The 14,373-nt window shown below is 41.1% G+C and overlaps 2 protein-coding genes across 4 annotated transcripts; one reads left to right on the forward strand and one right to left on the reverse strand.

Moving 5' to 3' along the window:
- Window positions 1–1,029: 1,029 nt before the first annotated feature.
- On the reverse strand, window positions 1,030–4,744 carry gfer (growth factor, augmenter of liver regeneration (ERV1 homolog, S. cerevisiae)). The gene is made up of 3 exons (XM_049560164.1): window positions 4,491–4,744; window positions 3,228–3,442; window positions 1,030–3,093 (listed from the first exon to the last, which is right to left on the reverse strand). Exons 1-3 carry the CDS (start codon window positions 4,701–4,703, stop codon window positions 2,931–2,933), a joined length of 591 nt encoding a protein of 196 aa, XP_049416121.1. The 5' UTR covers window positions 4,704–4,744; the 3' UTR covers window positions 1,030–2,930.
- A 127-nt stretch (window positions 4,745–4,871) lies between these two features.
- drg2 (developmentally regulated GTP binding protein 2) lies at window positions 4,872–13,371 on the forward strand. 3 transcript variants are annotated; one of them, XM_049560147.1, is made up of 14 exons: window positions 4,872–5,012; window positions 5,226–5,318; window positions 6,998–7,158; window positions 7,380–7,469; window positions 7,553–7,613; window positions 7,827–7,917; window positions 8,055–8,127; window positions 8,849–8,939; window positions 9,065–9,162; window positions 9,322–9,398; window positions 9,515–9,603; window positions 9,709–9,767; window positions 9,863–9,916; window positions 13,003–13,371. In XM_049560147.1, exons 2-14 carry the CDS (start codon window positions 5,255–5,257, stop codon window positions 13,087–13,089), a joined length of 1,095 nt encoding a protein of 364 aa, XP_049416104.1. In that variant the 5' UTR covers window positions 4,872–5,012; window positions 5,226–5,254; the 3' UTR covers window positions 13,090–13,371. The 3 variants fall into 3 exon arrangements, with proteins under 3 accessions (XP_049416104.1, XP_049416106.1, XP_049416105.1); XM_049560149.1 differs by having other exon boundaries at window positions 4,941–4,960; XM_049560148.1 differs by having other exon boundaries at window positions 4,958–5,005.
- Window positions 13,372–14,373: the final 1,002 nt, after the last annotated feature.

The following is a 14,373-nucleotide window of genomic DNA, read 5'->3' on the forward strand; positions in this document are numbered from 1 at the left end:
CTATCATCTTGAACCAGTCTGGCCATTCTCCTCTGACCTCTGGCATCAACAAGGCATTTTGGCTCACTGGATATTTTCTCATTTTGGGACCATCCTCTGTAAACCCTAGAAATGGTTGTGTGTGAAAATCCCAGTAAATACTCAGTCCAGCCCGTCTGGCACCAACAACCGTGCCACGTTCAAAGTCACTTAAATCATCTTTCTTCCTCATTCTGATGCTCAGTTTGAACTTCAGCAGCTTGTCTTGACCATGTCTACATGCCTAAATACACTGAGTTGCTGCCACGTGATTGACTTATTGCTTTGAACAAGTGTACCTAATAAAGTGGCCGGTGAGTGTATCCCAAGGGGTCTCAGGAGGATATGACAAAAAGTAAAATAAAGTTCGACCCCATCTAAATATGAGGCATTTCGGCCATAATGACTGTAAACTACAAACAACATATTAAGTGAAAAATTCTGCCTGAATTCTTCAGTAGCCACAAACATTTTTATTAAGTAATGAAATGGGGCATGGAGAAAAGTCTCATGATGATGTACTTGTGCCAAATACCACAATAAACTAGTCACAGGTCACTTACCATGTGACACTTACCAATTACTGTGGCATGAATAATGACAGTTTAGCCGAACGTCTCAAGATGAAATTATGAGTTTCAGTGGGAAGTGATAGTTTTGTGAAAACCCAAGTGGTATCATTTTTACTACATGCATGACTTCTGTCTCGTCTCACACCACTAGAGGTCAGTAACATCTACCTCAAAATTCAGTATCTGAACAGTACAGTTCATTAAAGGAGATAAACACACTCATATGGAACAGGAAGTGGTTCAAACCACAGTTGATGATGGTGGTTGTAGCTGTACAGTAAGTGGAACAAATACATTAACTCTTCACAGGATCACGATGACAGTGAAACAAACAGTAGCAGCTGAGCATTAGACTTGTTTGTCTCAGTGTGTGTCCTCTGCCGGCTCCTTAAATAACAAATTCATGATCAGAGTGTTTATTAATAACACAGACAGATAAGGTCACATGGTCGAGGTGCTCAAAGGCCCCTGACTGACCCTGAACTTGCCACTAACTAATTACCCATTAAGCCATTATCTGACTTTATGCATAATTTATTTTATAACATGTAAATTATATGTTACCAAAGTGATTGTTCAATATGCTTATTTTGTTCAACCAGCAGCCAAAAATTAATTTACAGTGACATGGATTAAGGAAACACAACTAAATGATCACTTTTGAGAAGCTTTAATCAACAAAATATAGATATTTGTATTTGATTTAATGACTTAAATGATCAATTAATCATCACTGTCATCAAAAATTATATAATGACTAATTCCAGCACAAAATTATGCAAATAAATTAACATATGTTGCAGGTATAACACCACAAAACACACACAGACACACAATCTGAGTGTTATACAGTGAGGAAACATTCTGTAATCATCATTATGTAAAATATATATATTTCTCTGACACAAAGTTTCAGTGAAAGCTCTAATTATTCCCTGACAAAATGAGCATTGTGTAACAAATATTTTTTTTGTCACATGTAAGAAGTGACATTTTGTGTTGTAGTGATTTTTCTGGATTAAGCAAGGCTTCAAAACACAACTTAGAACAGGCATAATGTGATTTTGCCAAGTAGGACGTGTTCCTGGATCAACATTGCAGCCAACCAATCACAGCCTTCTGACATCATCAGTGTGCTGCTCCTGTACTTCTTTCAATATGACTTTGTGCGCCTTCTTCAGAGCTAAGCTAGCTTACCCAAATTGAAGTTGGTACAGTGAAACAAAATTCTCAGTGACACTGAACAAAAACCTTATAAGCTACTGCAGGGTTAGCTTGTTAGCTCGCTAACTAGGTTGGTTATGCTAATGAGTAAGCTTGCCAATAGGCTAGAATATTAGCAAGATAGCTTGCTAAGTAGGTGGCTATGCTAACAAGTAAGCTTGCCAACAGACTAAAATATTAGTGAGTTAGCTTGCTAACTAAGTAGGCTATGCTAATGAGTAAACTTGCCAATAGGTGAGAATATAAGCAAGCTAACTAAAATTCTACTCAATCAGCAAGTTTACTTATTAGCATGGCAAGGCTAGTTAGCAAGCAAACTCGCTAATATTCTAGTCTATCAGCAAGTTTACTCATTAGCATTGCCAAGCTGACTCGCTAATATTCTACTCTATCAGCAAGTTTACTCGTTAGCATAGCCAAGCTAGTTAGCAAGCTAACTTCCAAATATTCTAGCCTGTCAGCAAGTTTACTCATAAGCATGGCCAAGCTAGTTAGCAAGCTAATGGCTAACCCTGCAGTAGCTTATAATGTTTTTGTTCAGTGTTACTGAGGATTGTGTTTAATTGTATTAACTTCAATTTGTAAAACTAGCTCAGCTCTGAGGAAGCACAACGCAATGTTGAATGAAGCGCAGGAGCAGCACACCTATGATGTCAGAGGGCTGTGATTGGTTGATTCCAATGTTGGTCCAGGAGCATGTTCTACTTGGCAAAACCACGTTGTGTCTTAGAACAGACCAGGAAACAACATTTTAATGGCAAAATGTGTTTGTAACCAACTCACAGCTTCAACAGACACATCAGGGCCACACTGGTTAAAAATACGTTTTTCATTTCACACAAGATTTGATGCAAAATTTCTGCAAACATTTGTGTAGTAACCTTTTAAAACTCCCCAATAACTGGAATAAAGACGTTCAGTGAGTCTTGGTTCTGATCTTAGAAACAGAGAGGGATTCTTTTTATTTTTTATTACCAGATCAGTTATTAACTAACCACAAAACAAGAGTTTGAAATGTACCACACAGCCTTTCTCTCTTCATGTAAAGTTTCTCCACAAAAGAGATGTGAGCTCTGACAAAGAGTTTCTCCTCTCCATTCTCACATCTCTTATCGCTCAGTCACAGGAGCCATCTTTCCATCCATCTTTCCACCTCTCATCCACACGGGAGCAGTCAAACTCAGGCTTGCCCAGCCGGACGTTGACGTCATTGTGGATACGACAGAGCCACTGAGAAAGAGCGTGGCGACTCCTGGTGTCTGGCTGATTGGTTTTCAATCTGCAGAGAGGAAACAGTGCATTTAGAAATGGCTTCCTTTTGTCTAATGGCATTTTTAAATGTGATAACTGCAGATCTGTTAGCTTAGATGCTACAAGACCTGATATGTGACTGTCTAAGCACTGAGGTCTGACCTGCCCCTGAGGTCCTCTGCACATTCCTCACACGGGAAGAACTTGGAGAAAAGGTTGATGAACTGCCCCATCTCTTGCTGCTGGGTCGCAGATGGACGATCGGGGTAATACGCCGCCATAGTGTGCAGGAAGGACCAGGTGTTACGCCCCAGCTCTTGCCGGTCCAGCGGGCACTGTGGGTCTTGTTGTGGCTCTGGCTCTGCAGCTTGGGTCTCCTGGTGAGTCATACAAGCACACATAGCGGAGTCAATCAGCTGGTATTTTAAAAGGGAACAGTCGACCAACTGCATTATGGTTAATGTTGTGGTTACACATGCACTGCTCATATCCTGTCCTGAAAAGACTGTTGGTTTCTTGAAGATCAGGATCAAGTTACTTAATTTATATGAAGTCATCTGCCTCTCAGGCTTCTCTTCTGTGGTGCCATCTTCCAGTTGATTTTAGACTTTCCTCTTTAATAAAGCTTATAGTTAGGGCTGGCTCAGGCCTGCCTTGAACCAGCCCCTAGTTAGGCTGATATAGGCCTTGTCTGCTGGGAGACTTCCTGTGATATACTAAGCTCCTTCTCTCTTCATTTGCAAACATTCATGTCCCATTAATGCATGTTAATAACTCTGCTTCTTCCCCTTCCTTCACCTTTGTGCTCCGTTGTCTCGCAGGTTCCCTCGGGTCGCAGTGGGGCCTGGATCATGGTCATGGTCGTGCTGCTGCTGTGGTCCTGCCTGATGCCTACTACTACAACTATTGTTATTAATCATACTTCTGCTATTACTACACGTGATTATTACTGTCACATACATATACAAATATATATTTATATGTATTCTGTGTATCATTTTGTCATTTGGATTACTGTAATTTTATTATGTTGATCTGTTCTGCACACATGACAGTTACTGCACGTCTTTCCGTCCTTGAAGAGGGACTCCTGGATTCTGTCTTCAACTTTTAACTTTCAGACATTAAAGTGTAAATTTTTAAAATCTAATAACTAATTTATGATGAAGGGAGGGTCAGGCAAGGAAAAAATATCTAGCGTTAAAATAGATGTGTGCATCTGGCATGACAGGGTGAAACCCAAGTTAACAAGCATGAAACATTGCGTCATGATGACTTTACAAACTCCACAGAAGCACGAGGGAGGACAAAACTCTAGCACATTAATGAAATATATATATTAGTGTACAAATTATTATCTAGTCCAGCCAAACTTTCCGATAGTTAGAGTAATATTTCTACAGATCCTCCGTGACCTCTTGTCACCTGTACAGCAGCTGTCGTCTGTTTCTTCTGCACCTTCATCCAGGATTTAAAGTCCGTACACGCTCTGCACGGCTTCTTCTTCACGTCCCCGACCTGCTCCTGCTCTTTACCGGAGCTTTCCTCCGCTGGTTTACCGGCCACCGCAAACGGGAAACCTTCAAACCCGGGCGGGCTGGAGGCTGATGATCCTCTCGGTGCTGTGGGCGCAGCCATGTTCGCTTCCAATATATCGCCTAATAATTTGACCGACCTATCGATACAACATCAGCAATGTCCGGCTGTTAAAAGGCAGCGACACTCCACTGGACACATTATTGATTATTAATATTTACTCTACCGTGCGGATAGTTTCATAATGAGGCTGCACACTTCCCGGTTGATGTGAGCGTTAACTACATGGGACAAATTGTGTGTTACAGTGAATTTCCTTGTTTCCGCCCGGACCTTTCACGGTCACGGAACGACTTCCGGTTGGTGATGTCAGTTTTCTGTGCATGCCGCGGAGAGTAGCGTCTGTAAAGTGTAAATTTCTGTCATATTACAACATTTTAAACAGTTGACATTTCGTGTGGTGTATGCGGAAACTCATTTAAACCTCTATGTTTCGATTCGCTGTTTTTAACACGGTTTGTCAACTGTTAAGAGTCACTGGTTAGCACGTTAGCCGGGTGGCTAACAAAGCTAACCACTGTGGAGTGACACGTTTCTCTTCTCTGCTTACTTCTCTCTTGACAGTGGAGCTGTAGCACACTTGAACTGCCACAATGGGGATCTTGGAAAAAATCGCGGAAATAGAGAGAGAAATCTCTCGGACACAGAAAAACAAAGGTAAGAGAGGGCAGTGGCTAGGCTAACTGTTAGCCACACCACAGGCGAACTTGAAGCCAGTTGACTCTGTGCATGTGTGTGTCAGCTGTCAGTGTTGTGTTACTTATTAATCACGCAGAAATTCAAGGAGAGGCGCGTTAATTGACACCTTAAGCTTGATTACAGTTGGCACCACAATTAAAGGAACAATCCCAAACAGCCCATAGGTCCTAATGAATCAAACACTTCAGTGTGGTGGATCTGCAGGTGTTGCAGTTTCATAGAAGCCTCTCATCACTTCTCACATGCATTGTTCTGGAGTCAGACCCCTACTTTAAAGGTCCGGTGTGCAGGATATAGGAGGATATACTTTAATATGATATAATAAGTATATTTCCTTTAGTGTATTAACACCTGAAAATAAGAATCTTTTGTTCTCAGAATGAGCCTTTATATCTACATCTACATAGGGAGCAGGTCATTGTCTCATGAGATGGCCATGTTGCATTGTCATGTTGCTACAGTAGCCCAGAATGGACAAACCAAACCATTAGTGTTGTCACATCAGCCACTGTAGTCAGCAGCCCTGTGATGAGCAGTGTAGGAGAAATGCTAATTTTGTTAATTTGAAACTGCTTTATTCAGTGTTTTTACTGGCTTAAATCAGCAGGTCTGTTTGTTTTGGAGAGGCAGAGACCTTTACGGATAATTTAGCTCCCGCTAAAAATGTCCTGAATGTTTGTAGCTATCTTAAGTTATCACAGAAAGAAAGGTAGACACATTAGTAGGTGCTGCAGGGCTTCCCACACATTCATTTGTTTGTGGCGGCTTGCCACGATAACATCTGCTGCCACATACTGATTGCTTATTTTTGGACCTAGACCATTTATTAGAGGCGCTGTTGGAATACAGTATATAAACCATTCAGTTATTCATTTCAGTACACTCTCAGAGTGCAGAGCAAACTCTGGGCACAGACAGAGCAGCAGAACACCAGGTGCAGTGAAAATTAAATTTAGTCCTTCTTGTTCTTGGTCCAAACGTTTGCTTTCAACAGCTGCTCTTCTCATCTGTCAGTCTGATCAGCTCTGATTGGATTGACTGAAAACTCCACAAACTGCTGCTAAGAAAAAAAAAAATCTCATAAGGAGTTCTACCTGTGCTGTGTTCACGGCTCATAGATTCTTATTCTGTGGGAAAGCTGAACAGTGTTGCAGAAACACTGATTTGTAAAGTGATACTGCTTTATACTGTGTTTTTACCAGTTTAAATCAACTGGTCTGTTTGTTTTGGAGAGTAAGAAACCTCTGTGGATAATTCGGCTCCCGGTAAAATCTCTTGAACATCTGGATCTTAATTTAACAGAGCAAAAAAGGTGAATTCACAGGCTGGCAACCTGTCTGTGAAAAGCCAAACAGCGTTGGAGAAACAGAAATTGTATTTGTTGTAAAGTGAAACTGCTTTATTCCACCTGGTCCTCTTTTTTTATGAGAGGAAGAGACCTCTGCGGATAATTCGGCTCCTGGTAAAAACCTCCTGAACAATAAACACTTAGGAATCCTAAAGGAGAAGTCTCAACTTATTGCAGTCTGCAGTCATCACTGCTGGATGCCAGTAAATCTCGAAACACTGTTCTGTTAATACATTTTGAGTCACTTCCTTGTTTTTTGTTCTTGTTTTTTTTCCATTCATTTCTCCAGCCACTGAGTACCATTTGGGTCTGCTCAAGGCCAAGCTAGCCAAATACAGAGCTCAGCTCCTGGAGCCGTCCAAGTCGGCGGGGGCCAAAGGCGAAGGCTTCGATGTCATGAAATCAGGGGACGCTCGTGTTGCTCTTATTGGTTTTCCCTCTGTGGGTAAGGTACGTCAACATGGTGGGTCATGGAAAGAAATTATGTCTTTTTACTGTCATAAAAATGTTTCCTTAATCCTGTAGTGTATCTGAAGTACTACTAACCTAATGACAAAATCCTTGAACAAAGCTGCAAAGATTCTTCTCGTGTTGAAAGGCACCAGAAGTGAAACATGATCCGAAGATTGAACATGTGCTCGTGTAACTGACTCCTCTGTTGTGTACTGCAGTCCACCTTCCTTAGTCTGATGACGTCAACGGCCAGTGAAGCTGCTTCCTATGAGTTCACCACTCTCACCTGCATACCTGGTGTCATAGAGGTAAACACACTCACACCACTGCACGTCTTGTAACAATGTGTGTGTAACTATGAGACATTTACACTGTTACTTGATGTCTTCAGTACAAAGGGGCCAACATCCAGCTGCTGGATCTGCCAGGAATCATTGAGGGTGCTGCCCAAGGTACGTTCAGGTTTCATGTTTTGTGTTTTGTTTGGTTAAACCAAAAGTGAGCGGACAGAGTTCTGTTGCCTCTATTTCGTAATTATGGTTTTATATCAGAATTATTAATAAATGACGATGTGTGTTGAGTTTTTAATTTAGATACTGTCACTCACAATGATAAGAAAAGGCTATATAGTGGTTGTAACACACTGCCACTGTGACATTTTGTAGGCAAGGGTAGAGGTCGGCAGGTCATCGCTGTTGCCAGGACAGCAGACGTTGTCATCATGATGTTGGATGCCACCAAAGGAGATGTCCAGAGGTGTGTGACGCCCACTGTGTGTGTGTGTGTGTGTGTGTGTGTGTGTGTGTTCGTGAGTCTGTCAGATGGTGTTTGAGAGCCATACGAGTATTTTTTTGAACTAATTCTTGCCTTTAATTTCTTTTGTATCCTTTTAGGGAACTTCTAGAAAAAGAGTTGGAGTCAGTCGGCATCAGACTCAACAGGACGAAACCAAATATTTATTTCAAGGTACATTTTCTGTCATCATGAATATCAACAGATTTTTTTTTTTTATTTTTTTTTTCCCCCAGAGACATGGCTCTATTGTGGCAACTAAAATGTAGCATGACTTTGCCAAATTGAATTGCAAATGTTAGTTACATCCGGGCCACACTGCCTGCATGAGCAGCGCCTGACCACTACCTTGCTGATCTACTGTGGCTCGCATGTGTGGTGTTGAAAGTGTTGGTAAAAATTAACTTGGATGTGGGAGATCTGGGGAATTTTATACATGGTAGTCAAACTTTCTTTTGGCTTCAGACACCACTGAGCAACTTTCATGAGAACAAATGGTCCCAGCCTCCAGTGCTGGATCCAGTCCTCTTTATACAGCCATCTTTGATCCCCACCGTGAAAGTGTGTGTCCTGTAAGATGTTAGTCATCGTCTGAAACACGCCCCATATTAGATAAATGGTTGTGATTGGCCTGTCTCGAGCCAGGTTGGCTGGAAATCTGTCTGAACGGAAGAGGGACCAGACGCAATATTCAGAGTGAATAAACATGAACTTGCTTCATCTGGTTGCTATGCAAAGTAAACTGTGAGTCAGGGAAAAAAAATGACAGATGGTTGCTGTAAATAGAAATAAGATAATCAATTAAGGACCCTGTTTGTAGAGATTACAAATATGTGTCAAGGTGCCTTGCTCTGATGTTAATAGGCCAATAAATGTGTGATTTATCTCTCTGTAGCCCAAGAAAGGTGGCGGCCTCTCCTACAACTCCACAGTTCCTCTCACCCACTGCTCAGAGAAGCTTGTCCAGCTCATCCTTCACGAATACAGTATCCTTCACTCAGTCGTTACCTCGGTGGTCTGTTTATTTAACGTCTATTCTTTTGTGATGTCCATGGACTTGTCAATCAGTCACAGCAGTATTTGGTTGATTTCTTTAACCCCTTCTCCTCAGAAATCTTTAACGCAGAAGTCCTCTTCAGGGAGGACAGCACACCGGACGAGTTCATCGATGTCATCGTCGGGAACAGAGTTTACATGCCTTGCCTTTATGTACGTCACCTCGCATCATCTGGGTTTTGTTAATGGCCTCGTACCTCCAAAATTTTAAATGTTTTGAAGCCAAATTCCAAGTTCAAACTCATTTTGAGCTTGTGTTCATTAATCTAGAGTTTCCTTTTTCCCCCCTCATATTATTTGTGGTTTTCACAGGTGTACAATAAGGTGGATCAAATCTCCATCGAGGAGGTGGACCGCCTGGCTCACAGACCTCACAGTGTTGTCATCAGGTCAGATATCTGTATGCGTGTGCATGAATAACAGCAGCCTTAGTTAGAAGATGTCATCTTTTCATTTATGTATGTATTTATACGGGAGTTAAACAGCTTCCCTGTGTATATTTCAGTTGTGGGATGAAGTTGAACCTGGATTACCTCCTGGAGATGTTGTGGGAATACCTGGCTCTGATTTGCATTTACACAAAGAAAAGAGGAGGTACACACACACACACACGCATGCTGTCATTCACTCATTACACTGACACAAGCACATGAACACCTAAAGGACTGTATTTGTGTTAACGTCTTCTGTTTCCATCAGAGCGCCCAGACTTTTCTGATGCCATCATTATGAGAAGAGCAGCAACTGTAGAACACGTGGTAAGTAAGAAACTCATGAATTCGCACATTTACTGTCGCACATGTACAGTATGTGACATTTTTGCAAATATGCGCGTTTTGCTTTCTCCCCACAGTGCCATCGAATCCACAGAACCTTAGCCAGCCAGTTCAAATATGCCCTGGTTTGGGTAAGTTCAAGTTTTCAGGGGCAATGACCTGCACAAACTTAACTCGAGTTCCTCTTGTCCCGTAAAATGTTTCTCTCATGTTGACCTACTGAGTAAAAACAACAAAGACTGTGTTTAGATGTCATGGATAGATTACATCACACACACAGTGAGCCCAGTTCAGACCAAAGATTCACAATGAGATGAAACCATTTTAGAACGTTGCAGAGAAAAGTTGCAGCTGTGGCCGTCTGAGCCCAACTCAAGCCAGCTGATGTTGTCACCTGCAACTCAGCTGGTCAAATCGCCGGCAGCTGGTTTAAGAATGTGAAGCATGTCACCTGTTTCAACAGTCATTCAGCTTGTAGTGAAGTCCGCTGGTCGAGTCAAAGTGACCGCAGATGGTGTGTTCGCTCGCTGCGGCAGGTGCTCCATCCCTGCCGAGCCTGTTTCCGTCCTCACAGTGTGCCGGTGTCGCTGGTGGTTCGCTGCTGCTCGCTGTGTGTGCTTATGCCCCCTCACACACACATTCTCATTTGCTGATAAATTGACGCTGCTTACTTTTATTATTGTGGCGTATTTATGATGAATACAGCCCATCTGATGCTGGTTTTGTTAGTCACTGCAAATGCAGTTGTAGCCAGTATCTCACTATCACTATTCTCGTTCATATTTTGAGAAGCTACAAATTATATTCAGCCACAAATAAACTTGAAACAGGGTGTCTGCGGGGTCTTAGAAAGTATTAAAAGTTGATAAATCAAATGTCGGAAAATTAAAGCCCTTTAAAAGCGATTTTATGAAGTATTAAATTTTCTTGGCATTCAAGCTTTGACAAAAAGTATCCATGAATGTATAATTTATTTTCCTCCTTGTGTATCACAAACAACAATGTGTAGGTAGTCACACTCGGACTGCCACTCGGGGCCGTGCACGTACCTGTGCGACATCACGCGACGGCGCACGTCCAGGCTCCAAACAGAGGTGCAAAAGACAATAAAAAATCCTTCTCATCTTATCTGAGTTCTGTTGTATGTTTGTGCTCCATAGATTAAATTGCAAACTACAACTGTTTAGTAAGTTAAAGATGCGTTGCTTCTAACGACAGCTTGAAGTGGCGATGAGGTCTTAAGGTTTTTTTGGAAGGTCTTAAAAAAGTCTTAAGTCTTGAAATTAACCTCAGGATTCCTGCATATACCCTGTGAAAAGCTGCAAATCAGAGCAGAAGTACAGAGAGTTGTTGCATAGAGATGATACACCATCTCGCCTAGTTGCATTGGTGAGAACCAGCAGGTTTTTAAAACATTGCAGAACAGAGCAGTGCAAGTAGTTGCATGTTTCAACTGGTCTCATCACAAATCTTTGGTCTGAACTGGGCTTTAATGGTGGTCCTTCTACTAGAGGTGTAATAGTACACATAACAGTGTTTAGATCAAGACTGGGTTTTCTGTTCAGTGGGGAGAATAAAGAACATTCTGTCTGTTAATTTTGAAAAACACAGCGATAAACAGTGGTTCACCAGTTTGCATATAAGTGGTGAGCAAATCAGATAAGATGTTTCAAGGGTGTCCCAACACAAAGTTTGTACCAGGACATTAAAAGTTGTGAGGAGTGAGCAAGGACATTCCCAGAATTTCCCAGTGAACATCTTTGTGTGGCAGTTTTACTACATTCCAGTCATGCTTGGATTAAGTGGTGATTTCACACTAGTAAAATGACTAAACGAATTATTCTTCTGTGGTGGCATGCATATTAACACTGCAAGATTTTTACACACAACAGTAGCAAGAGTAACTTTTTGCACACGGCACTGGAGCTACAGAGGTTAAAAGGTTTGCAGCACAGGACACAAAACTATAACATGAGTATAAAAGTATCAAGTAGGCCTAAATCCTTTATAGTCTAGAACAAGTCATTTTCCATCTGTTGGCCTTTTAAATAAATCTAGAGCTGGAAAATGATTTAAATATTTGTATTTATTTAGGCCATTAATCTTATACTGTATATGCACTGAGCATCAACAGAGAGGCTCAGGGAGGGAAGGAGCAAGAGACACTTTGTCTGTTATACACGTTTTGTGTATGAAACGTCTGTTGTTGCTGCATTTTTAAACATCCAGGTGCTGTCTCCATGTCACAAAATAGACTACAACTACCAAGAAGAACGGCGACACGCTATGATCCACCTCATACACAAACTAGAAACAATCAAGCAGCTCTGTCTACCACACATGCAGCGCAGAGCTGTACTGCACGTGTGCTACTGCGGTAACTTCATTCAGCTCACAGACTGATTCAGCATAGCACGTGCAACATATAGACCGATGTCACACTGTAGCTCTGTGCACAGTAGCCTCTTTCACATGTGTTATCACTCTTATCATGACATAGATATTTGTTTTTATTTACTTATATCAAAAAACAACCAACTATTACTCATGAAATATTCATTAATAAAATGATTCAAGAATTTATTTTAAACTTTTTTAAAAATTACATCAAAGCACCAATAACACCTCCATTTAAACAGGAAATAATGTCAGATAATGTGATGTGTCCCACACTTCAAATTCCCTCGGCCGAACAGCGACAAATAGGTTCTCCATGAAGGTTTTTAAATTTAGATTAAATTGAATTAGCTTAACTCACATTTTTTAACTAGAGCTTGCCTCTTTATTAGGAAATGGGTGCCCTCAACATATTGATACAGTCAATTAAAAATTCATTCATAACTCTTTGCATCATAGCACATCATTTGAAAACCACTGATTCATAGTAAGGGACAGGGAAACAGTCTACACACTGACTGTGAGCACTATCATTGTGCTTCACCCTCATTAAATGTCTTGCGTCATTAACTACTGTAAACACAGCTGATCATTTTGGATCAGATGTGTGAGGGAAAGGCACTGACAGTAATACTCACTGTATTCAGAGTTTGCTCCGTTGACTTCCCAAATTAAACTCACCATTTGAGCTACAGCTGTGTTTACAGTGCAGTGACACATGAGAGGCAGAGTTGAGCGGATGCAGAGGACGACTCTGTGGTGCATCACCCCAACAAACACAAAGCAAGGGTCTGAAATGTGTCGTCTGTTGGTCTTCCAGGGAACCAGTACCAAGTACAGCCCCCAGAGGGTCGGCCTAACGCACATCATGGAGCACGAGGACGTCATCCAGATCGTTAAGAAGTAAAACAAGCTGCTGACTGGACAGAAGGACTGAGCAGGAGGAGTCACGCTTTGAATGGAGGAGTGAAAACGGAAAGACAGACCCACTGTACAGTAGATATATACAGTAATGACAAATAGCCACCGTTCTTATTTTGTATATGAAAATTAACAGACATTGAAAGAGACAGACCGTACATGAGCTGGTTGTGGACAGTATTTTATCTTTTGATTAAGATAAGGAAGATTCATTGATTCAGAGGAAAGTAGGATGAAAAAGAATAAAGTCCATAAATTGTTAAATGAATCCTTGTGTTTGTTTTATTTCCATCACTTTCACCTTCATGTATTATTGGTATATCTCTACTGTGTCTCACCTGGGTCAGATTTAGCCACATCAAACACCTCACCTGCTAGGCCTGGACTTTTTTTGTCCATCCAAAGTATTCAGTGTTAAATAAGTAATTATAAAGTAAACAGCCATATGAAGAAATTATGCAAAATATATGGTTTAAAAAATGCAGGAAATCATTTAATAAATTATAAAATATTATTTCATCATTCTTGTTACCTCTGCCAGGGAGGTTTGGTTTCAGTTTTCTTGTCCTCAGAAATATGGAAAAACTACTGACCCTATTTCCATGAATCTTGGTGGCAGGGTGAAGCATTTTGAAGCAGATCCAAATCACGGGCCAAATACAAATTATTTTTCACTTTTGTTAACTTTCCAGGTTGGGCATTTGGCCAAGGTCTGCGTTCTAATAGTGCCCTCTTAGATTTCATAATGTAGCCTAACTAGTTCATTTTTATTTCAGATTAAAAAGTGGAAATACATGCATTATTAATTTTGAATGTCTTAAACGGCAATACATTTTTTTGGTCATGTAGCAGTAGAAACACAAAGACAAAACTGGCTTCATGCATTGTGTGAACTATCATATATGAACTGACACATCCTGGAGCAACAGAGCAACTTCAACATTTATTTCGAGACCTTTTTCTGACCGCCTGGAGAACGTGAGTCCAATATTTCTCTGCTTTTAGCTCCATTTTTGTCTCCACTCAGCTCCTGAGGGATGTATCTGACACTAGCTGCTAAATTGTCCAATCCAGCTAGCTAGCTGCTAACTGTCCGGGGTTGTCCCTATGTTCCCTAGGTCCTATGTTCACAAGGCTATGGCCTGGCTTTATGGTGAGTTTTGTGCACGTGTCTCATGATATAAACAAAGGGCTATCTTCACAGTTTGAATCACACAAAAAAACAAAGGGATATGGACATTTCATGCGCAGTTTGAATGGTAAAAATCCA

This window comes from Epinephelus fuscoguttatus, linkage group LG19 (assembly GCF_011397635.1).
Source record: "Epinephelus fuscoguttatus linkage group LG19, E.fuscoguttatus.final_Chr_v1".
NCBI lineage: Eukaryota > Metazoa > Chordata > Actinopteri > Perciformes > Serranidae > Epinephelus > Epinephelus fuscoguttatus.